The sequence below is a fragment of the Lepisosteus oculatus genome, chromosome 11 (assembly GCF_040954835.1).
Source record: "Lepisosteus oculatus isolate fLepOcu1 chromosome 11, fLepOcu1.hap2, whole genome shotgun sequence".
In the NCBI taxonomy this organism is placed as follows: Eukaryota; Metazoa; Chordata; class Actinopteri; order Semionotiformes; family Lepisosteidae; genus Lepisosteus; species Lepisosteus oculatus.
Window position 1 is genome coordinate 1809203 of NC_090706.1, and position 25461 is coordinate 1834663.

The 25461-nt window shown below is 42.2% G+C and overlaps 1 protein-coding gene across 1 annotated transcript in view; it reads right to left on the reverse strand.

Annotated features, from left to right (window-relative positions):
* csmd2 (CUB and Sushi multiple domains 2) overlaps positions 1 to 25461 on the reverse strand; it is a 265918-nt gene that overhangs the window by 71926 nt on the left and 168531 nt on the right. The window contains exons 14-26 of the mRNA XM_015348750.2: positions 24377 to 24703; positions 22437 to 22631; positions 20686 to 20824; positions 19547 to 19734; positions 18759 to 18947; positions 18363 to 18479; positions 17601 to 17816; positions 16988 to 17176; positions 15532 to 15701; positions 14976 to 15132; positions 14372 to 14563; positions 12029 to 12155; positions 700 to 902 (exon numbers count right to left, since the gene is read on the reverse strand). Coding sequence (XP_015204236.2) covers positions 700 to 902; positions 12029 to 12155; positions 14372 to 14563; positions 14976 to 15132; positions 15532 to 15701; positions 16988 to 17176; positions 17601 to 17816; positions 18363 to 18479; positions 18759 to 18947; positions 19547 to 19734; positions 20686 to 20824; positions 22437 to 22631; positions 24377 to 24703 — 2409 coding nt within the window. The remainder of the gene's footprint in view (positions 1 to 699; positions 903 to 12028; positions 12156 to 14371; positions 14564 to 14975; positions 15133 to 15531; positions 15702 to 16987; positions 17177 to 17600; positions 17817 to 18362; positions 18480 to 18758; positions 18948 to 19546; positions 19735 to 20685; positions 20825 to 22436; positions 22632 to 24376; positions 24704 to 25461) is intronic.

Consider the following 25461-nt stretch of genomic DNA (forward strand, 5'->3'; position numbering starts at 1 on the left):
AAAGCGAGGTTATTTTTAATCAATACTCATTGAATGAATCTCAGACTGCTCTGATGGCAGGATCTTCATACCAGTGTCCTTGCTTGCCAGCATTCGTGTGGATGGAGTCTGAAAGGCCTGCTCTAGCCTCTGTCTTGGTGTGGAACCCCCTGGGATTCCAGCCTCCCTGCCTGCCTGCACTGCTCTAACTCTTCGAGCTGAGGAATCCTCTCTGTTCTGGAATAGTCTCTTCAGAGCTGAACAGCTGCAGCCCCAGCTGTCTCCCCCTCCCCTGGGCTGGTACAGGGCAGTCTGCTGCAGAGTCGCCCTGAATAACAATCCTGAGCAGCCCAGCCTCCCACCTCCTAAAGCCCCCTCTCCACTACCCTCTCTGCAGCCAGGCACTGCGGGGAGAGAGTGAGCTTGCAGGGGATGAATGCAGGGAAAGCAGACCAACTGCAAGCGATGATGTTCAGGGGCGGTGCTTTAAGTAACATCAATCTCTCATAGAAGTAAGTTACAATACAAAAATATAGTAAAAAATACAGCAAAATGGGAAACCCATTAGTAGGCACTGGTGCAATTCCAAACATGATAAAGTGACTTGCCTCTGTTGTCCAGCTTGCTAAAACTACTAGGATCAAGAACTGAGCCTCCGGGCCCTGTGCAACAGACAGACCCAAGTCAGACCCTCCTGTCAACCCCTCCTGATCTCTGTACCTGAGAATTGCAGTGCAAAGCCTTGCTTGCTGGTGAAAAAGTCTGTGTTGAACTGCAGGGTGACGGAGCTAAAGGTGCTGTGTATGTCGGGAGGAAGAAGGGAGCCGCTCAGCTCACGCAGCAGGATCCCACCCTCCGGTGGCCCGTCCCAGATCCGCAGAACATCATGGTACTCCTCCGTGTGGAAGACCAGGAAGTGCAGCCTGCAGGGCCCCACAAGAGAACACAGGAGAGAGGGAAAGGATTGAAGCACGGGCAGCACACGCCTTCCCAGCACAGTGAGACACATCTCAGGGGGCACCCTAAGAACATCAGCACCTCTTCCAGTTTAACACCCTCAACAGATTCAGAACTCGACTCTTAAAAACCTTTCCATGGCTCTGTCACTGTTTTTCTCTAATGCACCTACTGTGTCTGTCCACTGTGTCTGGGAAGATGCTAATGGCAAATTCAGTGTTGATGTGTTACACATCCACAATCTGATCCAGACATTTTTTTCTTTCTTGTCACCATGAAACATGAAAAGATTGCACAGTAGTCCACCACTTTTTACTTTTCCTGATCCAAACTGCGTGAATGATCATTAAAATGATCATTTCTGTCTGCAGAAATGTCCTGTTTAATTGCATTTCCCTAGACGGTGTCTATAAATCTAGAGGATGCATTTTTGGACAGCAAGCAAATACGAGAGAAATGACACTAAAAAAAAAACAACAAAATTAATGCTTATGTACAGTATTATTGTAAAGATTCAGAGTGAGAAAATGAATATGTTCATGGATGCAATACAAAAAACATTTTAAAATATATAATAGTATAATAAATTGCATTCAAAAGCTCCAAAAGCTTTTATAACAAAATGTTATTATTGGCACAATGTTTTTGCCATATACAGTACATGAAAAACTGAAATACTAGAAAAGCTTATACAATACTTATTTCTTCCCCATATTTTGTTACATCTCGCTGTTAAGACCCACACTGATATACAGTAGCATATTGTTTTTCTACCTAAAATATTAAGAGTGACATGCATTTTATTATATATATATACATTACTGCTGTTAAAAAGATTGATTTCTCCCTCACAAATTCACTAAACTTTTATTTTAACCAAATGAAGACTGGAGCTCTAGCTACAAAGGCACAGGGGGTAGGGAGAAGAATAATAACTACTGTAATCTTCACCCACCACATGGTGAAGACTCAAGCCTACTCTAAGTACCAGCTAGGCAGAAGGTTCACAATCCCATTGAAACATACAGTTGGTCTGGACCCTATGCAGACGGTATAATCCGGAAATAAGTGGAAAAGGATGACGGGGAGACGACGAGGATCAGGAGGGGCTGACAGACAGGGGGGCGTGACGATGGTGATCTGGTGCTCGGGGGGCGTAGCAAGAGCGAACAGGTCCAAGGAGTCCAGGAGGGAAACCGGGGGCGAAGTCCAAAAGTCCAAATCCGGGTGATCCAATCGAGACAAAGCAAGACAAGAGTTAAAAGCTGGAATGGGATCCGGCACAGGGAGAGGGAATAAAAACGGGATGACGAGGCCAGGCGGTCTGAGCCCCGGACTCAGCTGGTCAGGACGCTGATAGGAGACCTATGCCTTCAAGCTGCAGACGCAGAGCGACTTGGTGGTAGGCAGGCTTCCGGGAGTCCGTCTTCCAATGCAGAGCCGGGAGGCCCAGCGTAAATAAGGAGGGGCAGGACTGGGGACAGGTGCATGTCATTAGAAAAATATGAAAGAGCCGGAGCGCCCTTAAGAGGAGGGATTACGATCATGACATTAGGAGGGGCAGTGACACACACTCAGTGAACCTGAGCCATCTGGCTTTCCTTGCAAAAATGGGCACTTTGCAGAGAGAGCAATTAAGAAACTGCATGGCATGCTGCCCCATTCTAATGGAGTTCCGGACATGTTTACTGCATGGCGGGGCACTAATGGAGGTCAGGAACAGGTTGTGCCCAGTGCTGGAACATCTAAGCACTTTTTCAGGATAGGTCTTAATAAACCAGTCCTGTAATGACAGGCATTACTTTTTATTGTGAACAGTAAATACTGCTGTCTTCCAATTATTGTCATTAAACACCTCCTTGCGCTTTATTTATGTATTGGGAAAAAAAAAGAGTGAGCTTGCCTCTCATGTCTCTATCTCTAATCTAATACTCAGGCATCATTGGAGTCCATTGTCTGGCAGCCTTGTTGTCATGAATGGTGAATGGGTAATGGGCCTGACTGCGACTGTGATGGCACCAACCAATTACCCTCAGCTTGTGTCACAAACTTTCTGTCTTGCACTTTCCTCGTTTATTGTTCTGCTTCTTTGCTATCGAGCAGTCACGCATAGCTGGAAGTCTGCCGTGGTCTTTCTGTCAAGTACACCAACACTGTGAGGTGACTGAAGTTCTTCGCAACAGCCTGGCAAGACTGCACTTGGTTTCAGAAATATCTGTCCCCGTACCAAACAAAGGGCCTCTTTAGAAACCAACCAAGATAAAAATAAAAAAAGCAGATTTTACCATTCTGGCCACTTAAAGATATGAAGATCTGGATGGTTGCCACATCACCTTAGAAAGGGACATGCAGAACGTAAACTGCTTTTCTGCTCATTAAAAGATAAAGTATACAGTACCGGTGCTTCTGTCTAAGAAAATACATATAAGTAGCACTGTTTAGCTTACTCCTATATTCAATGTGCATTTGGAACAATACCTTGCCTGCTTTGATAGTCCTTACCTCTGCAACATACAGTATTTGTCCCATGTTAGACTCTCCCATTTTTTCTCCCGTACAGTCGTGAACATGAACTGAAAATCTCTATGGCTATCTCTGCAGGTAAGGATGAGATACAGCACCTGCTCCAGTTGGTGCTTGGTGCTTTGCCAAAGTGGCAGCATCTTTAAGACAAGGTTTAATGCATCGTACGGCACAATTTAGGAATGTATCCAGGGACGCTTTCTTGTCTGACACAAGAGCAGATGACAACCCGAGTGACATCGCTCATTTCTAAGAGGCTTCAAGCTGCTGGAGCCCTTGTTACAAACCCATGTGTCTCAGAGAGGTGACACTCCGTGCTGCTTCTGAGTAAGGATAGCTGGCCGACCTGCCATTGTCATCCATTCACCACCGGATCCCCAGGCAGCCTCCGAACTCTAATCCCCTTGTTTTTCTTTTGCCCACATTCCTTTACATGCCCTCAGCTCCCACGGCAGCAGGTGGGGATTTGCATTTTGAAATGAAAGCAACCAGGCAATCCGGGAATAAGCTCTGTAAAGGGTGGTTGGTTCCCATTCATTCTGTAGATCCCAGCCAACTAGAAATGTGCACATCAAATTCCATTCAAATCCAGCTCAAGTGAGAGACAGTTTACACAGTCAGAGCATTGAAATAGAAAACCGGTCCTTCAAAGGTAAAACAAGAGAAAGTAATACAGTAGCAGTGCATCCCAAACACTGTAAAATGCAGTAAATTACAATTAGTATTTTTATAATGCAGTTGGGCAAATTAAACAGAAGGAGTTATGCAGGGGGGATACATTTAAAGAATACATTTTGTGATATTATATTATCTTATCATCCAGGACAAGAGAAAAGCAGCTGGGTTAAAAGTTAAAAAACTCCTAAAATATAAGAACAAGATTTACATTCTGGAGTCTCTGCAAGGCCGGCAATCAGCTGACTGCAGAGTAGAGTACTAGATCACGTGAGTAGTAAACAATTTGTGTATGGCACATGTGAAAGCTCTCATTAATGCAGGAGCAAGATGGATACTGCTGGAAGCAGGCAGATTGCAGTTATGCTCAGCCGAAATGTAGCAAAATTGTGAGCTCAGTTAATGAGCTGCGAGGAAGGAGAGATGTGAATTTAAGGCAGCAGAGCTTGGCGGGGAATTAAGCCAGAATACAAAAACAGCTATGATGGGAGCCACTTAGAAATTATCAGAATAGCATGAAGGCTGTACCTGACTGTGCAGGTGGAAAGGTCTGCTAAATATGGGCTGTGAGCCACCAGGCACTCAAAGATTCTTCTCAGCTGAGAAGACTGTTTAAGTGCTACTGCACAGGACTTTATGTGTGTGTAAAGGAAACCCAATAAATACAAGTGTGACATGACAAGACGGAAAAATGCTATTTGCACCATTTCCACAGTAACACCCAAACTCGGCTTGATTCTGCAACTAGTTTTTAATGAATATCTATTGTGTTTTGTTAGAATCATCACTTTATAATTGCAGGCTGTCACAGGAAATACTCCGGCGAAATGCTGCAAACGTTTGGCCAGAGCACCAATAGTGAAGTAAGAAAACAAAAATAAAGTTCATTTGAGGCTTCTCTTTCATTTAGCTTTGAGCTGCACTATTTTGGCAGAACCTGGTCTTTTTCATACAAGGGGAAACCTCTAAATCACACATGTTTATAGTTTACTCAAAGCCTACTTAATTCATTTAGGAGACTCCCCATCCCTATAAAATGTATTGGGATAGAATATTTAAAGTTTATCTGTATGGTCCTAAAGTAAGGCTGACAGGTTCAGGTTCCCAAAAGGTACTGAAGGAATCCCAGAACACACATGCAGATGCAGGTCTTCAATAACAAAGCTTATGGTGTGCAAGTGACTGAGTGATTGTCGATTTGCTCGGTTCAGAATTATGAGGTAGAGCGAGATTCAGAAGATGTTGTGGAAGATGCTGCAGTGACCTGGAAAGAGCAGCTCAAAATCTATCAGCCCTGAGCTTGGCTTTGGCAAACCTGAGTCAGAGGAGGAGAGGGAACCGGGGATGACTGACCGCTTGCTTGTGAGTAAACAGATGGAATGGGAGACTGAGACAAGCAAAGGGCGTAATATGAATAAAGAGACACGAAGGGTTCAAAGCAGAATTAACCAGGAAGTACTGAATCAGAGCTACTTGGCTTGACCTGTCAGTCTGCTGTGCCTGAATGAATGAGGGCAGATCCCAGCACCAGAACAGCAGCTACAGCGAAGATCTTTGAGGGCAAGTAGGAGATGGGTACACTTCAGAAGGTCTGAACCAGGGCCACTGGGGAGAACCTTGGTGGGCGAGTCAGGGGCTGACACTACACCTGGTTAGGTTCTTTGCAGGGGGGGGAAACGCTATTGTGACTGGGGTTCTGGGGAGGAGTGATGTCATCACAAAGAGCCAGAAAAGAAGATAAATGCTACACTACTATGACTAGAAGCTCCAGCCCCGAGACCCAACTTGGAGGAGGTGAATGGCGGTTTGGGTTCCACGGGCCAGCTAGGGTAGAAAAGCAGGCGAGAGCAAGGGGATGATGGAGTGTAGGAGAAGCACAGGAACAAGATGAAATAGTAAGTGATTCTGCTGACAGCAAACGCTGAGTGCTAGAAAGATGTGCACGAAAGTTCTTAGGAGATGCGATGCATACTGTATGTAGTAGAACAGAAATTGTCAAAACTAAAAGTTTAATCTCCTCCCAGATTTCTGTTTAACCAGGCCTCTACTGTCTTTACTTGTGCAAAGTTATTACAAAATGTTTAAGGGGATATGATTCCAAGTAGAAATTGCCCCTTAATGTCTGGGGCAGTAAAAGCTAAAAAAAATGGTTTTATCTATTGTAAAAAACACATTATGAAACTGCAAAAAAGTGCACTGCCTGGTCCTTAGAGGCAATGCATCACAGTACAGTACAGGGTGAGCCCTATCCAGACATTACTGCATCAAGTCTGAGTTATAACATTAGCCAAGAGTTACATGGATTCCCAGAGCAGTTGCACACAACTGGCAAAGTCCGCCAGCATTGAGCTGGTCACTTGCAGCAGTACTCCTCTGATTCGGTGAGTACCTGTGTATGCACATACAGACAGAGCTGTCTGTCTGTATGTGCACACGTTCCACCAATAAAGTCTCCTATAGATACTGCTGGATTTGGGAGAAGGAAAAACCAGACAGCTCTGACAAATGTCCCTAACATACTTGCAAGAGGATGTCATAGCAGGTACGAGCTGTGAGTGTAAGCTAAGATAATTACTAAACAATGACTTAAATTTTGGAAGGTGTAAAAAAACAAGCTACACTCCAAGTTACATTGTTTTAAAGTAAACTGAAAAGCCAGGTATGTATTCTTTGAAGGACAAAAAAATACAATAAATAAGAACTTATTTTTTACTTCTCTGTCTGGAACAGTGCTAAGTCTCCATTATAGAACAGTGACTCTGTTATTGATAGTCATCTCAATACATTTTGCTTTAAGATTGCTTTTTAGAAAAGAGCGCTTCTTCCTGACTCAGCAGATTTACCATCTCTTCTCAGCAAATCTATACACGAGTATCCATGGGCCTAATCAATTTACCAAGTCAGTTTTTATCACAAAGTGCTCCCTGGAGTCAGGACAGGACAAGGAGTGACTCTAAGTGTGTGTGTGTTTGTTGGTTACAGGTGTGTGTGTGCCTCTGTGCACATTTACAAGTGTGCTTGTTTCTGTGCAAAATGTAAAAGGAAAGCACATTTTAAAAATTTATCATAACGGCTGAATCACCTTTTCTTTTTTTAATCTTGGCATTTTAAAAGAATGAACTCCTCTTTTCAACTTCTATGTGTTCTCCAAGAAGATTGATGCCTTTAGACGTTAACAACATCTTTCAGAAAATGAACAGTGCTCGCTTATTGTTGAAAAAGGTCACTCAGCAGTTTTCAATGATCATTGCTTGTGATTTCATGGATGCTTTCTTGCTTCTTCCTCAGTCAAGTAGTAAAACAATATGCCGTTAAATTTGCAAAAGTGAGGTGGAGGTTAATCTAAAGTTACTCCATAAACAGAATGTATATAAAATCTTAATTTCTAGTGGAAAACTTCCATTAAGATGATGCTTTCTTGAACATCTTCTTAGGTCACTGCAAGAGTCTAGTCAGAATTTGTTTTCTAAATCAAGAAATGTTTTAAATTACTCCCTTAGCCCATTAGTACAGAATTAAAAAAAGACAGAGGAAAAAAAAGTTTAGGTTAAAAAAGAAAAGTACACACATCGTTTTTTAAAGGGGTACACATTCATAAGCAAGTTTTCAAATAGAGATGGGCTGGGTACCCTGGAGAAAAATAATTTCAAACTGTTTTGTCGTATTTTTGTCATGAGTCCCAGATCCAAGTGAAGGCAGTGATAAAGGATTCTAAGGCAGCTTGTAACAGGGACTGGTAGGTTTTAGCTATGCAATGGCTGTTCGAGGTAATTATCACTTAGGAGGAACAATAGACGTGTTTGGAGGATGTAAGGCTCCGCTCCCTTCCTGACAACAAGAGGATGAAAGACAGACAGCTAGTGATGAGACTGGAATCTACATACAAAATAGTTCCCCATGTACCTTCATAGCTACATAGTCAACCAGCATCACATAGCTTATTAGTGTCCTTGTACCAGAAAAAAAAACAGTCAAGTCTAATGCATTGCAAATGATATTTAATAATTGATTGTGCACAATGCGATCAAAAGAATATATATGCATACCTTACTCTGTTTTATATATGCCAGGGCACGAAAAAAAATCGAGCTTTTAATTAACCTCGATCTGCCAGGCAAACCCCAGCAACATCCCTCCCCACCTCTCTCACACTCTCGCACATCCCCATAGGAAACAATTATGAAGACGGGCGAGGGGCGTGAGGGGGAGCTGCAGAGCAAGATCCCAGCCCAGCCAGTGTGAGACTCACTCTCTCTTTCAGACCTGCCGGCTCCCTGGTGTCTCATCAGGCTGCAAACAAACACGGCTGCAAGAAAAACACAACCTAGGGCCAACGCTCGGGTTGATGGGTTTAAGCAGAAGCAAACAAACATTTTGAGGTGAGCACCGGCAGTAGTACACTCGCTCAATTCATGACCTCCTCCCCTTATTCAAACACTGTTCCCCAGTTCAGCCCTCACACACCTCCAGCAAGGATGAAACTGAAACTGAATTGATAATCCCTGGAGCAATTTATCTGAAATCTCTGACTGCCCACAAACACTGTGACAAGTGGATCTCAGTGGGCGAAAACTCACTCTCACAAACCCCCAAATCACAGGTCCAACGTCCTGTTAAGCCTCAGTAGTCAGACTCACACCCTGCCTTGGGAGAAGTGTCTGACTCTGACTGCCAAGTGTTCCTGCTGCTATTTAAAAATACAGATTCTTTTCAACAACATTCTCTATTTGCTTTTGTCCTCGATTTGGAAATCACTGCACACTCTGCTTTTCTAGGTTGCTTGTGAATTAGGACGAATGAGCAGAAAGTAACTTATCCACTGTGTACTGATTGTGGTCGACAATAATCACACTTTGTACTAATTATACAAAACAAAACTGATAACACCGCACTGCAACATTTTTCAAAATCACTTGAAGTTATTCATCAGATATCCTGACTTGACCAATGAAGAGGGAGCAGCCACAATGTTAATGCATCTGTAACCAGCATCATATGGAAACAATACACCAAATTTGGTTTTAGACCTGTTGTGCAATTATCTCATTACTCATCTTTTCTTTTCTGATACATCTGCCTTTGCTATGCAAAGCTTGGCCCAGAGAACAGGTCCTCTCCTGTCAGCATGCGTGTTGTGATGTGTTTATCTTGTGTCAAAGCTCCACATCACTGCTCTTCCTGTGATTTTAATAAGACTCGCTACGCACTGCAGACCTCCTTTCCTCATTTCCGGTACAGAGTCTCATAGCAAGGACCTGGGATCTTTTTTAAATCCCCCTCCTTCTGCACAGGATGGAAATTCCCTAATTACAGTCTTTCTCACTGCTTTGCTCACATATTCTAAACAGCATTCTAAAAAAAGAATGTAGTATTTTACATAAGAAAGGACAGGTCTTAGATTAGCCTAGGATTCCATTTCTAAAAGAGTTTAGCATGACTGAGAGCATCTTATTAAATCCACAGAAACTCCTAGTAATAAAGACAACCTTTGCAGACCCCCGTTTTTCAGTTTCCGATACTCTCTGCTCCTCTGTTGCTTATACTGGAGAGATAAATCCTGCGGTGGTGACACATTCATTTTCATAAACTGCAGCACTGACTCTTGACTTTCTGGCACCAATCACACATGCTCCTGCTCAAATCCCCAGGCAGACTCTGAGCTCACTGTTACAACAAGGTGACATAAAATATTTAAAAAAAAACATATTTTCTTGTTTATACTGTGGCTGTTTTCTTTCTGTGCTTTTCACAACTCCCTCACGACATTATGAGCAGAGGATGCAAGAAGGATTTTAGCCCTTCTAATGTTGCCTTCTTGACATCTCAGGGCTGTTTTGCATAATGAAAAAGACAGTGGTCTGCTGGACATTCCAATTACAGCATCTGTCCCTTCAGCCAGTGAAACTCACCAGAGAGAGAATAACAGGCCAGCATGCCTTTCATTCAGGACTGAACAAGTGTAGAAATGAGAAGCTCAGATTCCACTTTAAAGATATTTAATCCAGCCAGTTTTGAAAACTCTAATGATTATGTACCAAATCTATGAGCTTTCTAAATACATCTAACCCCATAACCTAGAAACGCACAAATTTAGAGTAAAAAAAAAGAGTAAAACACAGGTGTGTTGATACATAAATTACAGTTCTCAAAAACACGACAGAAATATCTGGTACACACACAGTTTAAATATGTAAAACGTGCAAACAGAGGCTCCGAACAGTTCTGACGGGTTCAAATGTTTTTGCAGTGGAAACAGGTGTCAGTTAATTAATCTGAATGTATTGCTTTACCAACTGATAACAGTGGCAACTTTGAAATAAGGTCAGCTGTAGGACTGCCAGCATGATAATATCTGTAAATCATGCAGGAGATTAAACTTCTACAATTGCTGCTGCCCCTGACAAACATGCATCCTTCCCCGAATGGCTAATCCCCCTGGTGTAACAGGATAATATCTGCCACCATGTCCTTTCATCGGAATTGAATGCTAGGATGCTCAGCAACTGATAGAGAGGATGAAAGTCATCTGTGAATCCACAGAACATGACGTGGCAATGCTCCTTCAGTGATCATTTCGTTTTTAATTTAGATGACGTTTGTGTCACTCTGTCACCGCCTTCACGCCTGAGTGAAGGAAAAGAGGAGACGCCTGGTCTTTTTTATTTTCACACATTTTGCATATCAGGAAAACACGATCCAGCGCATCCACTGAACTGAAACTCAAGCCGGCCGATCAATGTCTTCACACACTTGACTGCTGTCTAACACACGCGTACTGCTCCAGATATTTGACTTTGTAAGACTGAGACAGACACCAGCCCCTCTGATTCAAGCTCTCTGGTGTCAGTTTTGTCATGGAGTGAACAGACTTTAGTGAAAGGCATCGACTGAAGATGCATACCATAACTGTGAAGTTTTAAAATAGCTCTTAAAAAGCATTTTGCACTGGGTTGTACTGATGGATAGCTAAATGCAGTAGTTTTTGGATTGAGGAAGATTTTCAAATCTGATGCCTGGAGGGGCTCAGAGACAGATTGCAAAACTACTCAGATGAAGTTTTTACTGTCAGTGCTGGATTTTAGGGTCCAGGTGAACTTTTTAGGACAAGTGTTAATTTGTTCCTATCTTCAATTTATTTTTTGGATAGTTTTATCTGTTTATATTGGGTATTGCACCTTTCAGTAATTGTATCCAAAACCTGAGTCAGATAAAAAGTTGTAGGGCAACCTGTTCTATCGGGTAAATTACGGTATCTTAATTGTGTCATTTAAAGTGAAACTAGAATTATAACTGGAGACAATAATTAATGGTCCTTGTAATCCTAACCCTACCCTGGCCTAAAATGTGTGCTCATTTAAATACCATTTTGACATCATTTTTCACTTTTTGATTTTTTTTTAAAGAACAATATTCTTAGGATTTTCATATAGATAAATGTTACATAAGAATAAGATGATTGCAAATATTCAGTCTTATTGAGTTTCATTTTCAGAACAATCCCTGTATTGAGTCATTAAAACTCCTTAGGACATTTGGAGGAGGTTCAAGAGAGTCTTGTTTACCTCCATGATTTATGGAAATATCTGTTAACAGAGAAATAAAATCTTTAAGAAACTCACAGCTGCAGAACCCATTCCAAACTTTTATAACAAATGAATTTCTTTTTCAGTCCTTATCAAAGGCAATGCTTCTTAATTAAACCAAATCATTGAGCAAAAGGTACATAATGTACATCACGATATTTCATTGAATACATCATTCGAAGGTGCTCCCTGCTCCGGCTTTAACAAAACCAGGCCCTCTATTAACCTGATGTACTGTATTCCACTGGTTGCTCTCCAATTTCAGATCCCTGATCAAGAACTAAAGAAAGCTCCACTGAGCTTGTCCTGACCCGATGGTGCTGCCAGGCTGGGCCTCGATGGTCCACACGCAATGTAGGTTGTGGTCGTAGGGTGCAGGGTACCCCGGCGACAGTATCCGCCCTGATGTCTCCCCTCGAATGATACCTCCACATTCCGCTGTGGAAAACAGACAGGCAAGTGGGCCCCAATTACTATCCAACCTGGTAAAAACAAAATCACATCTTCCCCTCTCTTTCTCTGCCTCTCTTGTGTTACATTACAACACTAGTAGTAAAGCTACAAGTTACATTTTAAGGGTGATACTAAATAAATGATTAAAAAATAAACCGTTACTAGCCAGTTTTGATTTTAAGTGATGTATTTATTAATTCATGTGTACATTCATTGTTTATTGAAAGAAAATGCAAAGCCTCAGTACCGAAAAATCAGGGTTTGGAGATCAGATTCTGTTTTCTTATTTTATTCAACAAACGGAGAAGATAATCAAAGCTCTTGTCAAAACATTCGGTTTGCTGGCACTAGCATATGTTGGGAAGGCTGATGATCTCTCCTCGATGACTGAGAGTTTCTGTAATGGAAGAAGTAAACAGCTCTCCTATTTCCATGTTGATGCATCCTGACTGCTGTCACTCAAGTACCCGCTAGACCATGGTTTCATTAAAACAGCAGAACATTTTATCTGTTAAGTCACAAGCTTCAGCCACCTGAATATGCATTCTTTCACTGTAACTAATGTGTGAACAATAAATGTAAAAAGGATAATTACTTGACTTCTGCAACATGTACAGTATGTTTATTACACATGGTTGGCAGGTTTTCACTTTAAAAATGCAGATAAAAAGTATTCTTGGGACATCTTTTGAAGTCATGAGTACTTTGGCATATAAGAAATGTTTCAGAAACACAAAGAAAAAAATAAAAACAAAAGCATATATCAAGTGTCCAGTATGGTTCAGATCAAATTAATCGCTTTTTCTATCTCCAGAGCAGAGATATATACAGTACTGTATATATATATATTTTGCTGAACTTATATCAGACAAATATTCCCAGTCAAGGGAATCTGAGGATAATTAATCATTCTGAAACAGAGCCATCTTCACCCATACTGGTGATAGTCTGCTCAGAGTGTTGCGAAACAATAGAGCTTTCTGACTCTTACAAGCACTGAGTAAGTTAACACTTCTGCTGTTGTAAGATTGAAGAAAATAGGAGTTCAATAACTTTACTTAAGCCTTTTCAGATTTCTTTTACTTTTCAGAATTTGCCTCTAAAATCGCTGCTGTAATAACAGGAATGTATGCTGGATTGAAAACTGCGTTTAAAAGTCACAGAAACCAGGCAACAAGTGTTTTTTTCCTTGAGGATGTACTGCATGAAGCACAGGAGACTTTTTCCCCATCACTTAGTTTCTTTTGGCCTCTGTAAGAGGGCAGTGGGTTCAGGTCAAATGGAGATTCATTTCAGAACCACATTCTCGAGAAGGCTGGGTAGCATCAAGGAGTCACCTGACCAGATTCTGGAAGGCAATTGGTCAGGTGACATTTTAAAAGCCAGGAAGCAGCGGATTCTGGGTTGGTTTGTTTTGCTGACTGAAGATGATGATGCTGATGACTGACTGTGGAAAGTCTGAGTTTGGGGGAAAACCTCAGAGGGAGAGAGATTGAGTGTTTTTATGAATCTGCCTGGTATGTTAGGGACTTGAAGTCAAAAAAGCAGTTCACGAAGGAGCTAGATTTTTGTTTATTACCTTTTATTTGTCTCACATTAAATAAACTGCACTGCTTTGTACCTTACAGCTACATTTGTGTGTCTGTTTTCCTGGGATCACTTATTTTAAAGATCTCATTATGGCATGACAAATCCAGGGCAATACATAACACACATTATTATGGATTCAATTTGGAATCTGTCCTTATAAGAGCAACAAGGTACATTCCCAAGCTTAAAGGGATGTCTTACATTGACAGGTGTAAAGTACTGAATCTTTTTTGTCTTGAACCGCAAAGACTATGAGCTCACCTGTATCAAATACCAAGTATTCATAATCTTTAGAAGTGCAGTAAATCCAATAGATTTCTCCAAGATCAACAGTGAAACACAAACAAGTGGAAAGTAATGGGAAGTGTGTTTGAGACTGAGAACGGGTTGAACTGGTTTAACACAGTTAAGGGAGTTAAGTCTGGAACCAGCTACCCAAGAAGTGTAGGATCCATTAAATAACACAAATGATTCAGATGGTCTGGGCAGTTTTCTCTTGTTTTTTGTTCTACTACTGTATGTGCAATGAATGGCTGTCAAAGTATCAGAGTGGATGCTCAGTATACATAACTGTATAACCATAAGTAGCCCAATCTGCAGGATTCTCTTACCTACGCAGTGTGGAAGAGGGCTGTTCCAGGCCCGCCTCTCTCCGGTAAGGCAAGTAAGGACTTCGTTGCCCTTCAGCGTGTACCCAGGGTTACAGCTGTAGGACACGGTGCTGCCTGCAAAGTGACCCTTGTCCTCTTTTTTGTAGCCAAACTGGGGCACCCCAGGGTCCTCACACTTCACCAGCTCAAAACCTGGAGAGGAAATTAAGTCAGCAGTGTCACGGAGGGTATTCTAAGACAATGATAAAGTAAAGCCTTCACCAGAAAATCATAAATTACAAACACAGCCCTAGGTGCCACTTGATACTGGGTCCTATTGTTTGGAACTAGGATGTGGGCCAAAGTTTTCATTTTAATTTAGTTTTGAAACTATAGTCTTTAATCACCCTCTCTGTAGGGACTGACAAACGTGGCAGCCTATTTAGTGCTGTCTGGTGCTCAACAACAACAACAAGCCAAGAAAATGTACAGGACAATGTAAGTGGAAATACAGAAACATATCACCCAATTTCTTCACAAGCTAAGATTGTGTCTACTTCTGGAATTCCAAAACTCCCCAGACAGATAGGGACAAGAGTAGAAAGAGAAGGAGAAAGGCACTAACTGGTGAAGTGCAGCTCGAATCCCTTGCTGGTGTTCTGGGTGTTGCTGATGAACTCCAACCACAGGGAGCTGGAGGTGCTATTCAGAGCGAGTCCCAGCAGGTCCATGCCAGAGTAGATACCCAGCAGGCGGGCACGGTTGCTGTTCCCATCATAAACCTGTAACACAGCCAGAGGCTTTAATCTGAGCCCAAAGGCACAATGCAATTAGCTTTGTCCGCTCACATGACAGGGTTCAGTGCACTGAGCAAGTTGCAATAATGTTGTTCCCCTCTAAGATCTAGACAGTACAGGGCTCTGCCATACTAGAATACTTGCTCTTCTGGCTTGATGGAGTTATCTGCTCTCTATGGAGTGGTATCGTGCATGCTCGGAGATCAGATCCGAGCCGGGACATGGAGAGGTATGCTTGTCAGATGAACCACACACATCCTTCTACTGCAATCATTATGCACGGAAACTGCGATAGCCCTCAAAAGACGTGGCAGGTGCACTGAGCTCTTTTGCAGCACCCCTGGGGAGAACACAGGTACAGAGCTGCAGTGCATCCCATCTCACCTTCAGTACATCCCCTCCCTCCAGTCTGAAGTCCCTGGCCCGTAGCTGGATGCCTTTGCCCGGCTGGGTCTGGATGGAGTAGATGCACTCATGGTTATTGCTGTAGTAGGCGGGGTAGTTGGGTGACAGGAGGACGCCCTGGGTGCCAGTCACAGATGAGCCGCACTCCGCTGTGTGGGGAGACACCAAAGACTTCACTTCAATGCCACCCCAAGCATCAAGTACACACTCTCACACGCTTAAGCTTCAAGATCCTGACTGCATGGCAGCAAGCAGATAAAGGTGCATAAATCAACATACTGTACACTTAGGTAAAGGGCAGGTGCACTGAGCTCTTTTGCAGCACCCCTGTGGAGAACACAGGTACAGTACAGGGCCTGCAGGACACCTGAAGAAGGCTCCACGGCCGAAACTTTGTGTTTTCTTTGTTCTCTTTTCAGCATGGATTACTTGTTCCTACACTAAGGAAAAGTTTACTTGTGTACTAAGTTCTTCCCTCCTGATAAAAGGAATATTGTTACTGTATATGTCAAGAATAAAATTAGAGAAAGAGAGCCTCATTTGGATATGAGGATAAAAATGGCCATTTGTCAGACAGTTCAGTTTAGAAGACCCCTTAATGTATGTTAACAGCAATGTTAATGTAGTCTTTGCTGCTAGAAATTGTTTTATTAAACAGTAATGGGAAAGAAAGCTTGTCTCAGTAATGTAATGAACCACCTCCTGCAATTCAAAGTGTCCATTTACTTCCGCTTCTTAAATAAAATTTCAGTTTTCCCATTTTTCTATTATTGTCAAATACAAATTACACATGGAAAAAAACAAATAGATAAGCGCTCTTGAGAATATTAAGTAAAAGCTAAAAACACTTCATTTAAGTTAATCTAAATGTTTATTTATAAATCTGTGTTATCTTGACTTACTGCCCCCAAAAACCATAAACATCTAGATAATATAATCCAGACTGCAAAAAAATCATTCAAAATAAATGATTTTAATTTACTGTAAATTACAAAACCATCTTATTAAGAAATTGCTTTTTTAAGCCTAGAGTCACGCACAATTTTATAACGTATTTGGGGGAAACTAGCAAATAAGTTCTTGCGAGATTTTCTTTCAAACTTCATTACAGCTGTCAGCATCTTTCGTTTCTGGAGGAAAGTAGAGGAGACAGCAAAAATGAGGGCACAGGGCTGCTCAGGCAGAGCCAAAAAAACAAGCCTTCCAGCCTGTTCAAATGCAGAGCTTTGGTACAACCTGCTGCATAGTTACAGTAGGTAATTAGCTGATCTGATTCGGAAAGATAGCCGTATCAAAGTCCTGGAATGGGATGGACTGACAGGTGGCAGTATTTGATTAGTCTGGGGAGAGCTCCTGAGCATGTCTTTGTCTGAATTTAGAAAACAAGTTTACATCAAATGTCAACCAAGCAAAATGAAAGCACGTGACCACCTACCAACACACCTTGGCAGAGGGGAGCTCCATACCCGGCGCCGACCCCCGAGACACGTGACCCGAGAAGGACCCTCCAGACGGTACCCCGGGAAGCAGGAGAAAGTCAGGGCATCCCCCACCCCAAACTGTAACCCCTTGCGAGTACTGAACGGAGGGACCCCGGGGTCCTCACAGGGCTCTAGTTCGTACTCTGAAAGGCACATAGAAGAGGAGGAATGGAGCTCACTCGCAAGGTCACATGAGGAATCAGCTTCTGGTGTAAAAGCATGTAAAGTTCAGTTCAATACTTCAGAGTCATGTCAGCAATGGCGACTGAAATTTGTCCCAGTGCAGTCCAGATAAAAATAACAAAAGCAACAAATATTCAATCCATCAAATGTCAATTCCACTTCCATTCCTATTCACTACAGCTGGATAAAGTTGCAAAGTGTGGCAAGCATCAAATATATACTGTATATGATAAATTCGTCATTGATTTTTGAAACGTGTGTTACAAGAGAGATTTGATAAAAGCAGCTTTCTTCTGATAGATTTGGTCTAAAGAGATAGACATGAAGCTTCAGGAAGGACTGAATCCTGTTGCTGTCCCCGAGTGTGCTCAGCACACACCGCACCTGAGAAGGTGATGTTGAAGCCCTCGTAGGACACGGAGAAGTCAGACAGGAAGCGGATCTGGGCGGTGAAGTTGCCGTACAGCCCGGCACTGAGTGGGGGGGGCAGGGTGGACCCTGTGAGGCGTTTCAGAGGGTGGGAGAAGCTGCCGTTCTCCGTTATAAGCAGGTGGTCATGAGGGCTTTCAAGGTGGAAGGTGTGGAAGTTGAACTGCACACCTGCAGTGGGGAGAAAAGGAGACAGGATTACTGCTTGGGATGGATGGAATAGGAGTCGTTGTGATACACTATCAGAGCTGAGGTGAAAGGGCAGGTGGAAATGGTGATTGCATGTGATGACACAGAATGAGTATGAGGCCATGGCAGTGACAATAAAGGGCAAAGAGTGAGAGAGGAAGGCACAGATAGAAGAGACACGATGATGTGGAGAGAGGATGAGAGAAAATGAGTAGAGAAGCAGAGATGTGTCTCTTGTGCAAATTCCGATCCTCAAGGGCAGAGGAGTGGATAAATGTGGGGAGAGAAAAGGAGACAGGAGGAGACTGAAGCACTAAGAAGAGAATAAAAAGCTAAGGAAAAAATGAAAAATGTGCAGAAAGGAATGGAGTGCTTTTTCATTAGCCCCTACTTTTGTAGGATTATACCTACTGTAAGTGAGGCTCAAACAACAACAGAACTTGTATTGTCCCTCACAACATACTGTGTACTGTATACAGTACACATGACAATCAGAGGAAGTGCACTCTGCAAAGGAACTAGTCTCACCTTTGCCATGGGATGTTTCAATCACCCAGGTGCAGTTGAGGTTGTGGGGATAGAAGTCAGGAAAACCAGGAGACAGGATGGTGCCTGTGGATCCCTGAATGTACCCTCCACACAGAGCTTCAGAGGGAAGAATGAGAGAGGGAGAAGAATTTGAGTCCTGCAGTCAGTACCTGTACATACAACATACCTGCAACATCAGGCTTTTCAAGCATTTCACGATGACATGCAGCCAAAATCCAACTCATTGCAGCTCAGGCTCACTACTGAAACAGGAAATTGCAAGATCGTCTTTCTTGTTTTTTTGTGGCCTGTCCTACTGTATTTGTTTGATGTACTGTATTGATTGATTGATTCACTGTCTTGATGCATTGACAGATCTCCAAGACCGAAGATTACCGTCACAGCTGGGCAGGGGGCGGCTCCATTGAAAGTTGGGCTCACACTCCAAGGGCTCGTTGTCGCTCAGAGTGTAGCCGGACTCACAACTGAATGTCACCAGGGCGCCGACGTAGAAGTCATTGCCATGGCGCTGGCCGTTCACGGGGATACCGGGATCAACACAGTGATCGGACTGCAGCTGCACCGCTGTGCAAAACAAAGAGACAGTTTTGGGTCCCGATTGCAATATGATTTTGATTTTTTTTTTGTCTTGAATGGCAGTGTAATGAATAATTTCCACATTTGGATTACATCCCAGAAAAGACAAACATTTGAAATGCAAAATAACATATGTATGTAAATAAAACTTGCTGTACTGGTCAGCATTAGAAAGGATTTGGAACCTTTTTTGAGGTTTTCTGTTACACTGCTTACTGTATGCATGCTATTTATTTAGGAACAAAGAATAAAAGATTCCCTGTGAAAAGAGATGTATTAAAGTGCCATAATCTTAAACTATTTATGCGTTAAACTTCTTTCCTTTAAATGGGATTGGCTTGCATCAAATTGGTGTAATTAAGACAAGATCTGAGTGGGTGACAGGTACTGCATCATCTGTGTTTGAAAAACAAAATTATAGATTTCTTAATAAATTTCCAGGATCATTCTGTCTTCCAAACACCCAGTACATCTTGGCTGTGTCTCCCTTTGAACTGAGCAGCTCATCAGTGTGTGTGGGCATTAGGTAGGCAGCAGTTCAGTGATTGTCCCCAGCTCTGTTCAGCTCCAGCTGTGGAAATGCCTACTCTCATATCGGATCCGGAAGCCAATGTCCGAGTGGCTCTTGTCTGTGGAGAACATCAGGTAGAGGTAGTTGGAGGTGCTGATGAGGAATTGAGGGACCTGAGTGCCCTGGTAGCTTCCGATCAGTGGAGAAGAAGGGTATTTCCCATCCCGTACCTCCAGTATATCATAATTCACCTCTGTCCTGAACCTGGAAAATCACACACAACATTATCCAAATGCAGCGTGTTCTTTGGAGAATAACGTCTGTTTTTATCCTTTGGATGTTATTTAGGAAATACTTTAACCAATATCTTACAACAACAATCAACAATATCAACTACAACAACAACAGCAAGAATAATAAAAAAAAAAGTAAAGGTTGGGATAGAATGACCTTTTCTGGTTTTTGTTCCAGTAAAATATTTTGTTTTAGTAAAAACCTGGAAGGTTTTCTGGCTGCCACCAATCGGCAGAGAGGAGTGACATCTGTAAAGGAAGACAAGCACTGCTGGCTGCTTGGCTCCCATGAACTTTCCATGTTATTTAAGGGACAGCAATTCAGTCCTAAAAGCAGATTTAACCCACAGAGAAATCTATAACCAGAAAGCTTTCCACAGGCAATGGGCATTCCTCCTGTTCATGTCTTTAAAAGTAATGTGCACTGTGATTGCCTGTTTTCCTTGAAGCAGGATTCTGTCCATTTCACATGATTATCATACAGCCGACTTAAATGGAATCAAAGGCTGGAAAAACGAGCAAAGTACAGCAGGTTCAACAGAGTGTAGAACCCAATGTGTTATTTATGCAACATAAAATCAGAGGTACCACACATTCCTGCTGTGTTCTCATTCATTCCTTCACAGTTGTCCTCGAAGGTTAGCCTTACATGTAAAGAGATCTGTGTAACAGCTAGTGGGGATTTGATTGTACAGCCACAGCAAGCCTGACCACTCTGAAATCTCCAAATGACAGACAAAGGTTTTGTGTTTGTCTGAGCATGACATGCCATGGGGAACTGCCCATCCCCTGAACTACACGATCATCTGGAACTTCCAAGGATAGCTTAGAGCAACAGACAGAAAAGGATATACAGTGATAGAAGAACAGGCTGAGACGCACAGACATACAGACATGCAGCACCGTGAATTGGGAAGTTTACTTGTCAAAGATGATCTTGATGGGGTATCCTGGTGGAGCCTCGATGATCCACTCACAGTTCAGGGCCTCCTTGTAGAGCTCCGGCCAGCCGGGGGACAGAATGATACCACTGGGTGACTTCAGCTCCCCACCACAGGGTGCTGTGAGGGGGACACAGCACAGCGTTCATACAGGGCATGTCCATGACGACTGATACTCCAATGCCCGCACCTCAGTGTGTACAAAGATCAGGTAGCTCCCATTTTTGTGAAGGAGCTCTAAAGCAGCACTTTGAATAGTGTGAAGGTAAATGTTGTTTTGCACAAGTAAAAAATATTTCCATTACAAAATCAAACAGAAAAGTTAGAATACTTAATCTTTGACTGTTAGACTAGCAGTCTAGCCTTTACTTGTTCACTTGCAACCTACGCATGCTAACACAGCTACCCACCTGACACCCTGACCTGCTCACTTGGTGAGACCCACTGTGTTTTTCAGAAGCATGTTTATAGTGGAAGACAGTAGGGGTATCCTTAAAATGCTAATTATAAGGAGCAAATGGTTTGATCTTTTTTAATGGCGATATTGTGTTCGGTATAAAGAGGAGGACCTACATTTGGGAAATGCCATACACAGATAGAAGAAAATAGCATGAAAAAACAAGAGTTAAATGACAGTGTGAAATAGCATATGGGTTTCAGGTGTTGGTATTTCAAAAGACTAAAAAAGCATGAGCAGAAAATGCAATACCATGAATCTAGAGGTAGAACACAATACACAATCCATTGCATTACTTCCCCTGCGCTTTCACAGTCTCACTGAAGTGCTTTAAGATGTCTTATTGACACGCAGACCAAAGGAATGGAAAGACATCAGTTTCATGTGCTTCGACTTGCATGAAAAATAAAAACACAGAGGGACTTGAAAGAAACAGAAAACTAAACAAAGGATGACAAAATTGCCAAGGCTACGCACCACAGGAACAGCACAACAGAGAATAAAAATATTAGACAATTCTTTAGGAAATATTCCCAGCTGGCTCATTTCCTACGGTTAAAAAACCGGCAGAATCCTCCTTTGTTAGTTATCCGATGGTACACATACATCACGGTCTGTCGACAAAGCTTTCATCTCTAAAAGGCTTCGAATGGCTCTGCTAACTGCTCTGCCACATCTGTATTTATTTCTGTTAGCGACACTCTGCATTCACCACTGGCTGAAACAGACTCTGCGTAATGAAACAGAGCTGCCTATTCCACTAGAAAGCGTAATTAAATTCAGACCTGTTGATTGCCTGTTTTAATATTGCAACATGTTGCAATCATAAGACTGCTATTTATAAGATTATGTAGCACTCTTAAAGTCATTTAGATTTACATTTGAGACAGTAATAATTTCAATTCAGTTGTACATGTTTAAGTCTATCCTTTTCACCTCTATCAAGGCCAGGTGTGGGTGTGAAGATTCTTTTTATTAACACTTATCTAAGTAGAATATAATGCAGTATATAATTATATTAATATATTTATTAACGATATATTAATGTATTCTATTCTAATAAGATATTACTTTAAAATAGTAAAACATTGGAGTACTGTATCCTCGGTCAAGTATCTAAGTAAATATATTATTACATACAGTATAATAACATATATTATAATACATTACTTACACTGCACTGATACAACTTGAGTTTTTAACTCTCTTATTCTGTGTGTTTTACACAATCTCGTGTGTTTTACACAATCACAAGTGAAGCGCGACCCAACCTACCCTCACACCGTGGCACTGCGTTGTCCCACACCACGTTACCGTCCTTCAGGATACAGGAGATGGTCTGGGAGCCGTGGGTCTTGACAAATCCCTCCTCACACAGGAAGGACATAGAGCTGCCCAGCTGAAGGCTGTCTCCGAAGCGTTTCCCATTGACAGGAACACCGGGGTCCGGACACTCATTATGCCGGAATGCTGAGTGAGAGAGATGAGGAGGGAATTGTTTTGGGAGAAACCAGAAAGGAGGAGAGAGTGGTTTATGCAACCATGTACTGTATGTGGAATATTCTGCATTTCCTAAGGGCAATACCGTTAGGTCTTTGCTTTTGGAATTTCTCTGAATGTTGTATGAGAGAGAAAGGAGATTAGATATGCACTTCTTTTCTTGATGTTACTTTTCAGTTTTCCCACTGTGTATCAGAAGACTGGAGAAAGCTGTATAAACACCCAATAAACATGATCCCATTGTCAGAGGAGGATCAGTGACAATGAAATGTGATTTTCTGAGGAATAGGCCTGTGCGGATGTTAGATAATTATAGGCTATATTAATTAAATCTCAAATCGTGCGGAGGATAGTTTCCAGACTTCTGTATTGCTTTAAAGGTCAAGGATGCTTATAACCAATCAGGAGATCATCAGGTATACATAAAACTACTAAAGGTGTCCGGAAAGATCAACTGATTGATCAATTGATTGGTTCTTTGATTTATTTGCTTATTGATTTGTTTATTTGTCTGAGTGTCGCATGCCTGACACAAACTGCAATGATTAATTCTTCTGGATCTGAAATATCCAAACCATGTCCCTGCCTCATCCATCACTCTAATTTTATTTATTAAGCCAGCAGCAATCTCCTGGATGGAGTTTGACGTCTTCCTAATTAACATGAATGATATAACACATCAGATTCATACAGGTGACAAACCAGCCACATGGTGCAAAAGACACAGAGTAGGCTTTGTCAAGCTCGATTTAAGAGACGTAGTATTTATTAATCGATTTAAGGGAAGCAATATTTTTAACTGATTTAAGATAACAGTGTCTATCAATTTGCTTAAGAGATGCAGTACTTATCGATTGATAGATTTAAGATTTTCCATGTATTTAATGATTACATCGATTCAATAGACATGATTTTTACTTATGTACAGTATGTAGTTATTTAATGTTGAAAATGTACAGTAGTTGTTAATGTCTCTGGATGAGAGTCATGTAGGTAAAAAGTGGTGTGCTTCTGATACTGCTCCCCAGGCGCCTCAGTGTGATACTGTGACACAAGCCCCACACTTGATGCTGATATTGCACCTCCTCATGTGCTTATTCTCCAGGGGAAAGAAAAGATCCGCAGATTAAGCTTTGTGAGCTGTTTCCAGACATGTGCAGCTTTTTTTCTCAACTCAGAGCCTGGAAGGGGAAGCTTTATCATTTTGATAAAGAACCCCAATGTGACAATCTCACTAAATGCATGTTTCTATTTTAGATCTCATTTTTCTGCTTTTTCAGTAAAGTGTAAAAATAAAACATTTTTAATGCAATTTGTTTCCTAGCTTTGGTTGTGTTGACAAAGTATTCATCGCAGAACTTTTTTCGAGGGGTTTTGAATAAGAAATTGCTAGGATTATAGTAACACCAAGAATAATTCTCAAACAAGCATCCAGGAAAAGTCAGTCTAAGTGGTGCTTTAATAACACCATTGCACTGCTTTCTCAGAAAATATTCTATGACTACAGCTGAAAGCAATCTGGAGTGACAGCAATGTGCCTACACATAGCCAGATACTAAACTCCCCAGGGAGCATCAATGTTTGGGATTTAATTTCAGGATAAGCTTTGCGAACATGACGTTAAGAGTTGTACTGGCATCCGTCAAGTGGCCTCCCTGCTTTCACATTAGTCTACACAAGGCTTTCAGTACAGCTCTGGTTGGCCCTGCACTCACTGGTGAAGGTGATGTTGAAGCCGCGGTCAGTGTTGGTGTGGTCAGTGAGGAACTCCAGCCTGGCCACGTGGGCGCTGGTGGTGAGGGGCGAGGGTAGCGTGTCACCAGAGAAGGTCCCCAGGATGGGCGACTCGGCTTTGCCCCCGTCCTTCACCGACAGGAAGTCGAACTGCTTCTCCATGCTCAGATCGTTGAACGCCAGGTTGATGCGACTCTCCGGCTTGGTGATGATGAGCCACACGCAGTGCATGTTGTTCCCATAGTCCTGGGGGTAGTTGGGTGAGAGCAGCACACCTGATGGGGTGGTGAAGTTGAAAAAGCAGGAGACTGTGTGCAGAAGGAAAGGAGGTAAGATGAAAGAGAAGCAATGGGTTATTTCGAGGAATAATGAGACAGTAAGCTCAACCTATAGAGAAGAGCTCCTCAGCTTCAGGCTTTTCCGAATTCAACGCCATGACAGAGATTGCTCAAAACCCCTCCAACTCTTTAAATGTTTAATTGATCATTTACAGAATCAACGTAGAATTAAGTTGCTGGATGCGAGTTGAGCAGCACTACTGCCAAGGTAAAAGGGCAGGCAGAGAAAGGGAGGAAAGAATGCTAATTGCTTTTAGATGAATTATGTTTCAGATTTTGCTCATGTACAGTACATAAAAGGGCCAATAAAAGTAAAAAAACAATCTGTACTGTGCACGCTAGCAGAAATGGCACACATAATACACATGATGCATTTTAATATGAAAGCAGCCAAACAACTCTGCAGAGGCAAAGCCTGATCTGGAACAAAAAGAAATACCTGGTCAGAGGAACTCCGACAGCTGGCAAAGCCATAGGGGGTTATTTCAAATGATGTTTGCAAAGGCAGGCATGTCGAGGGAGAGTTAACCCAAGCAGAGGTCCTACCATTTCTGGAGCTTATGTTGATTTATGGCTTTATCATCAGCTTGGCTCCACCAAGGAGAGGGATATAACAAATGATATTAGCTTTCAGTGTGCAGCCTTTCCCCTATGCATGCCCTATACACAGGGCTGCGTCCAGTGCATCTCACAACTGCAAAGAGTCATGTTTATAGAACGTCTCCTGC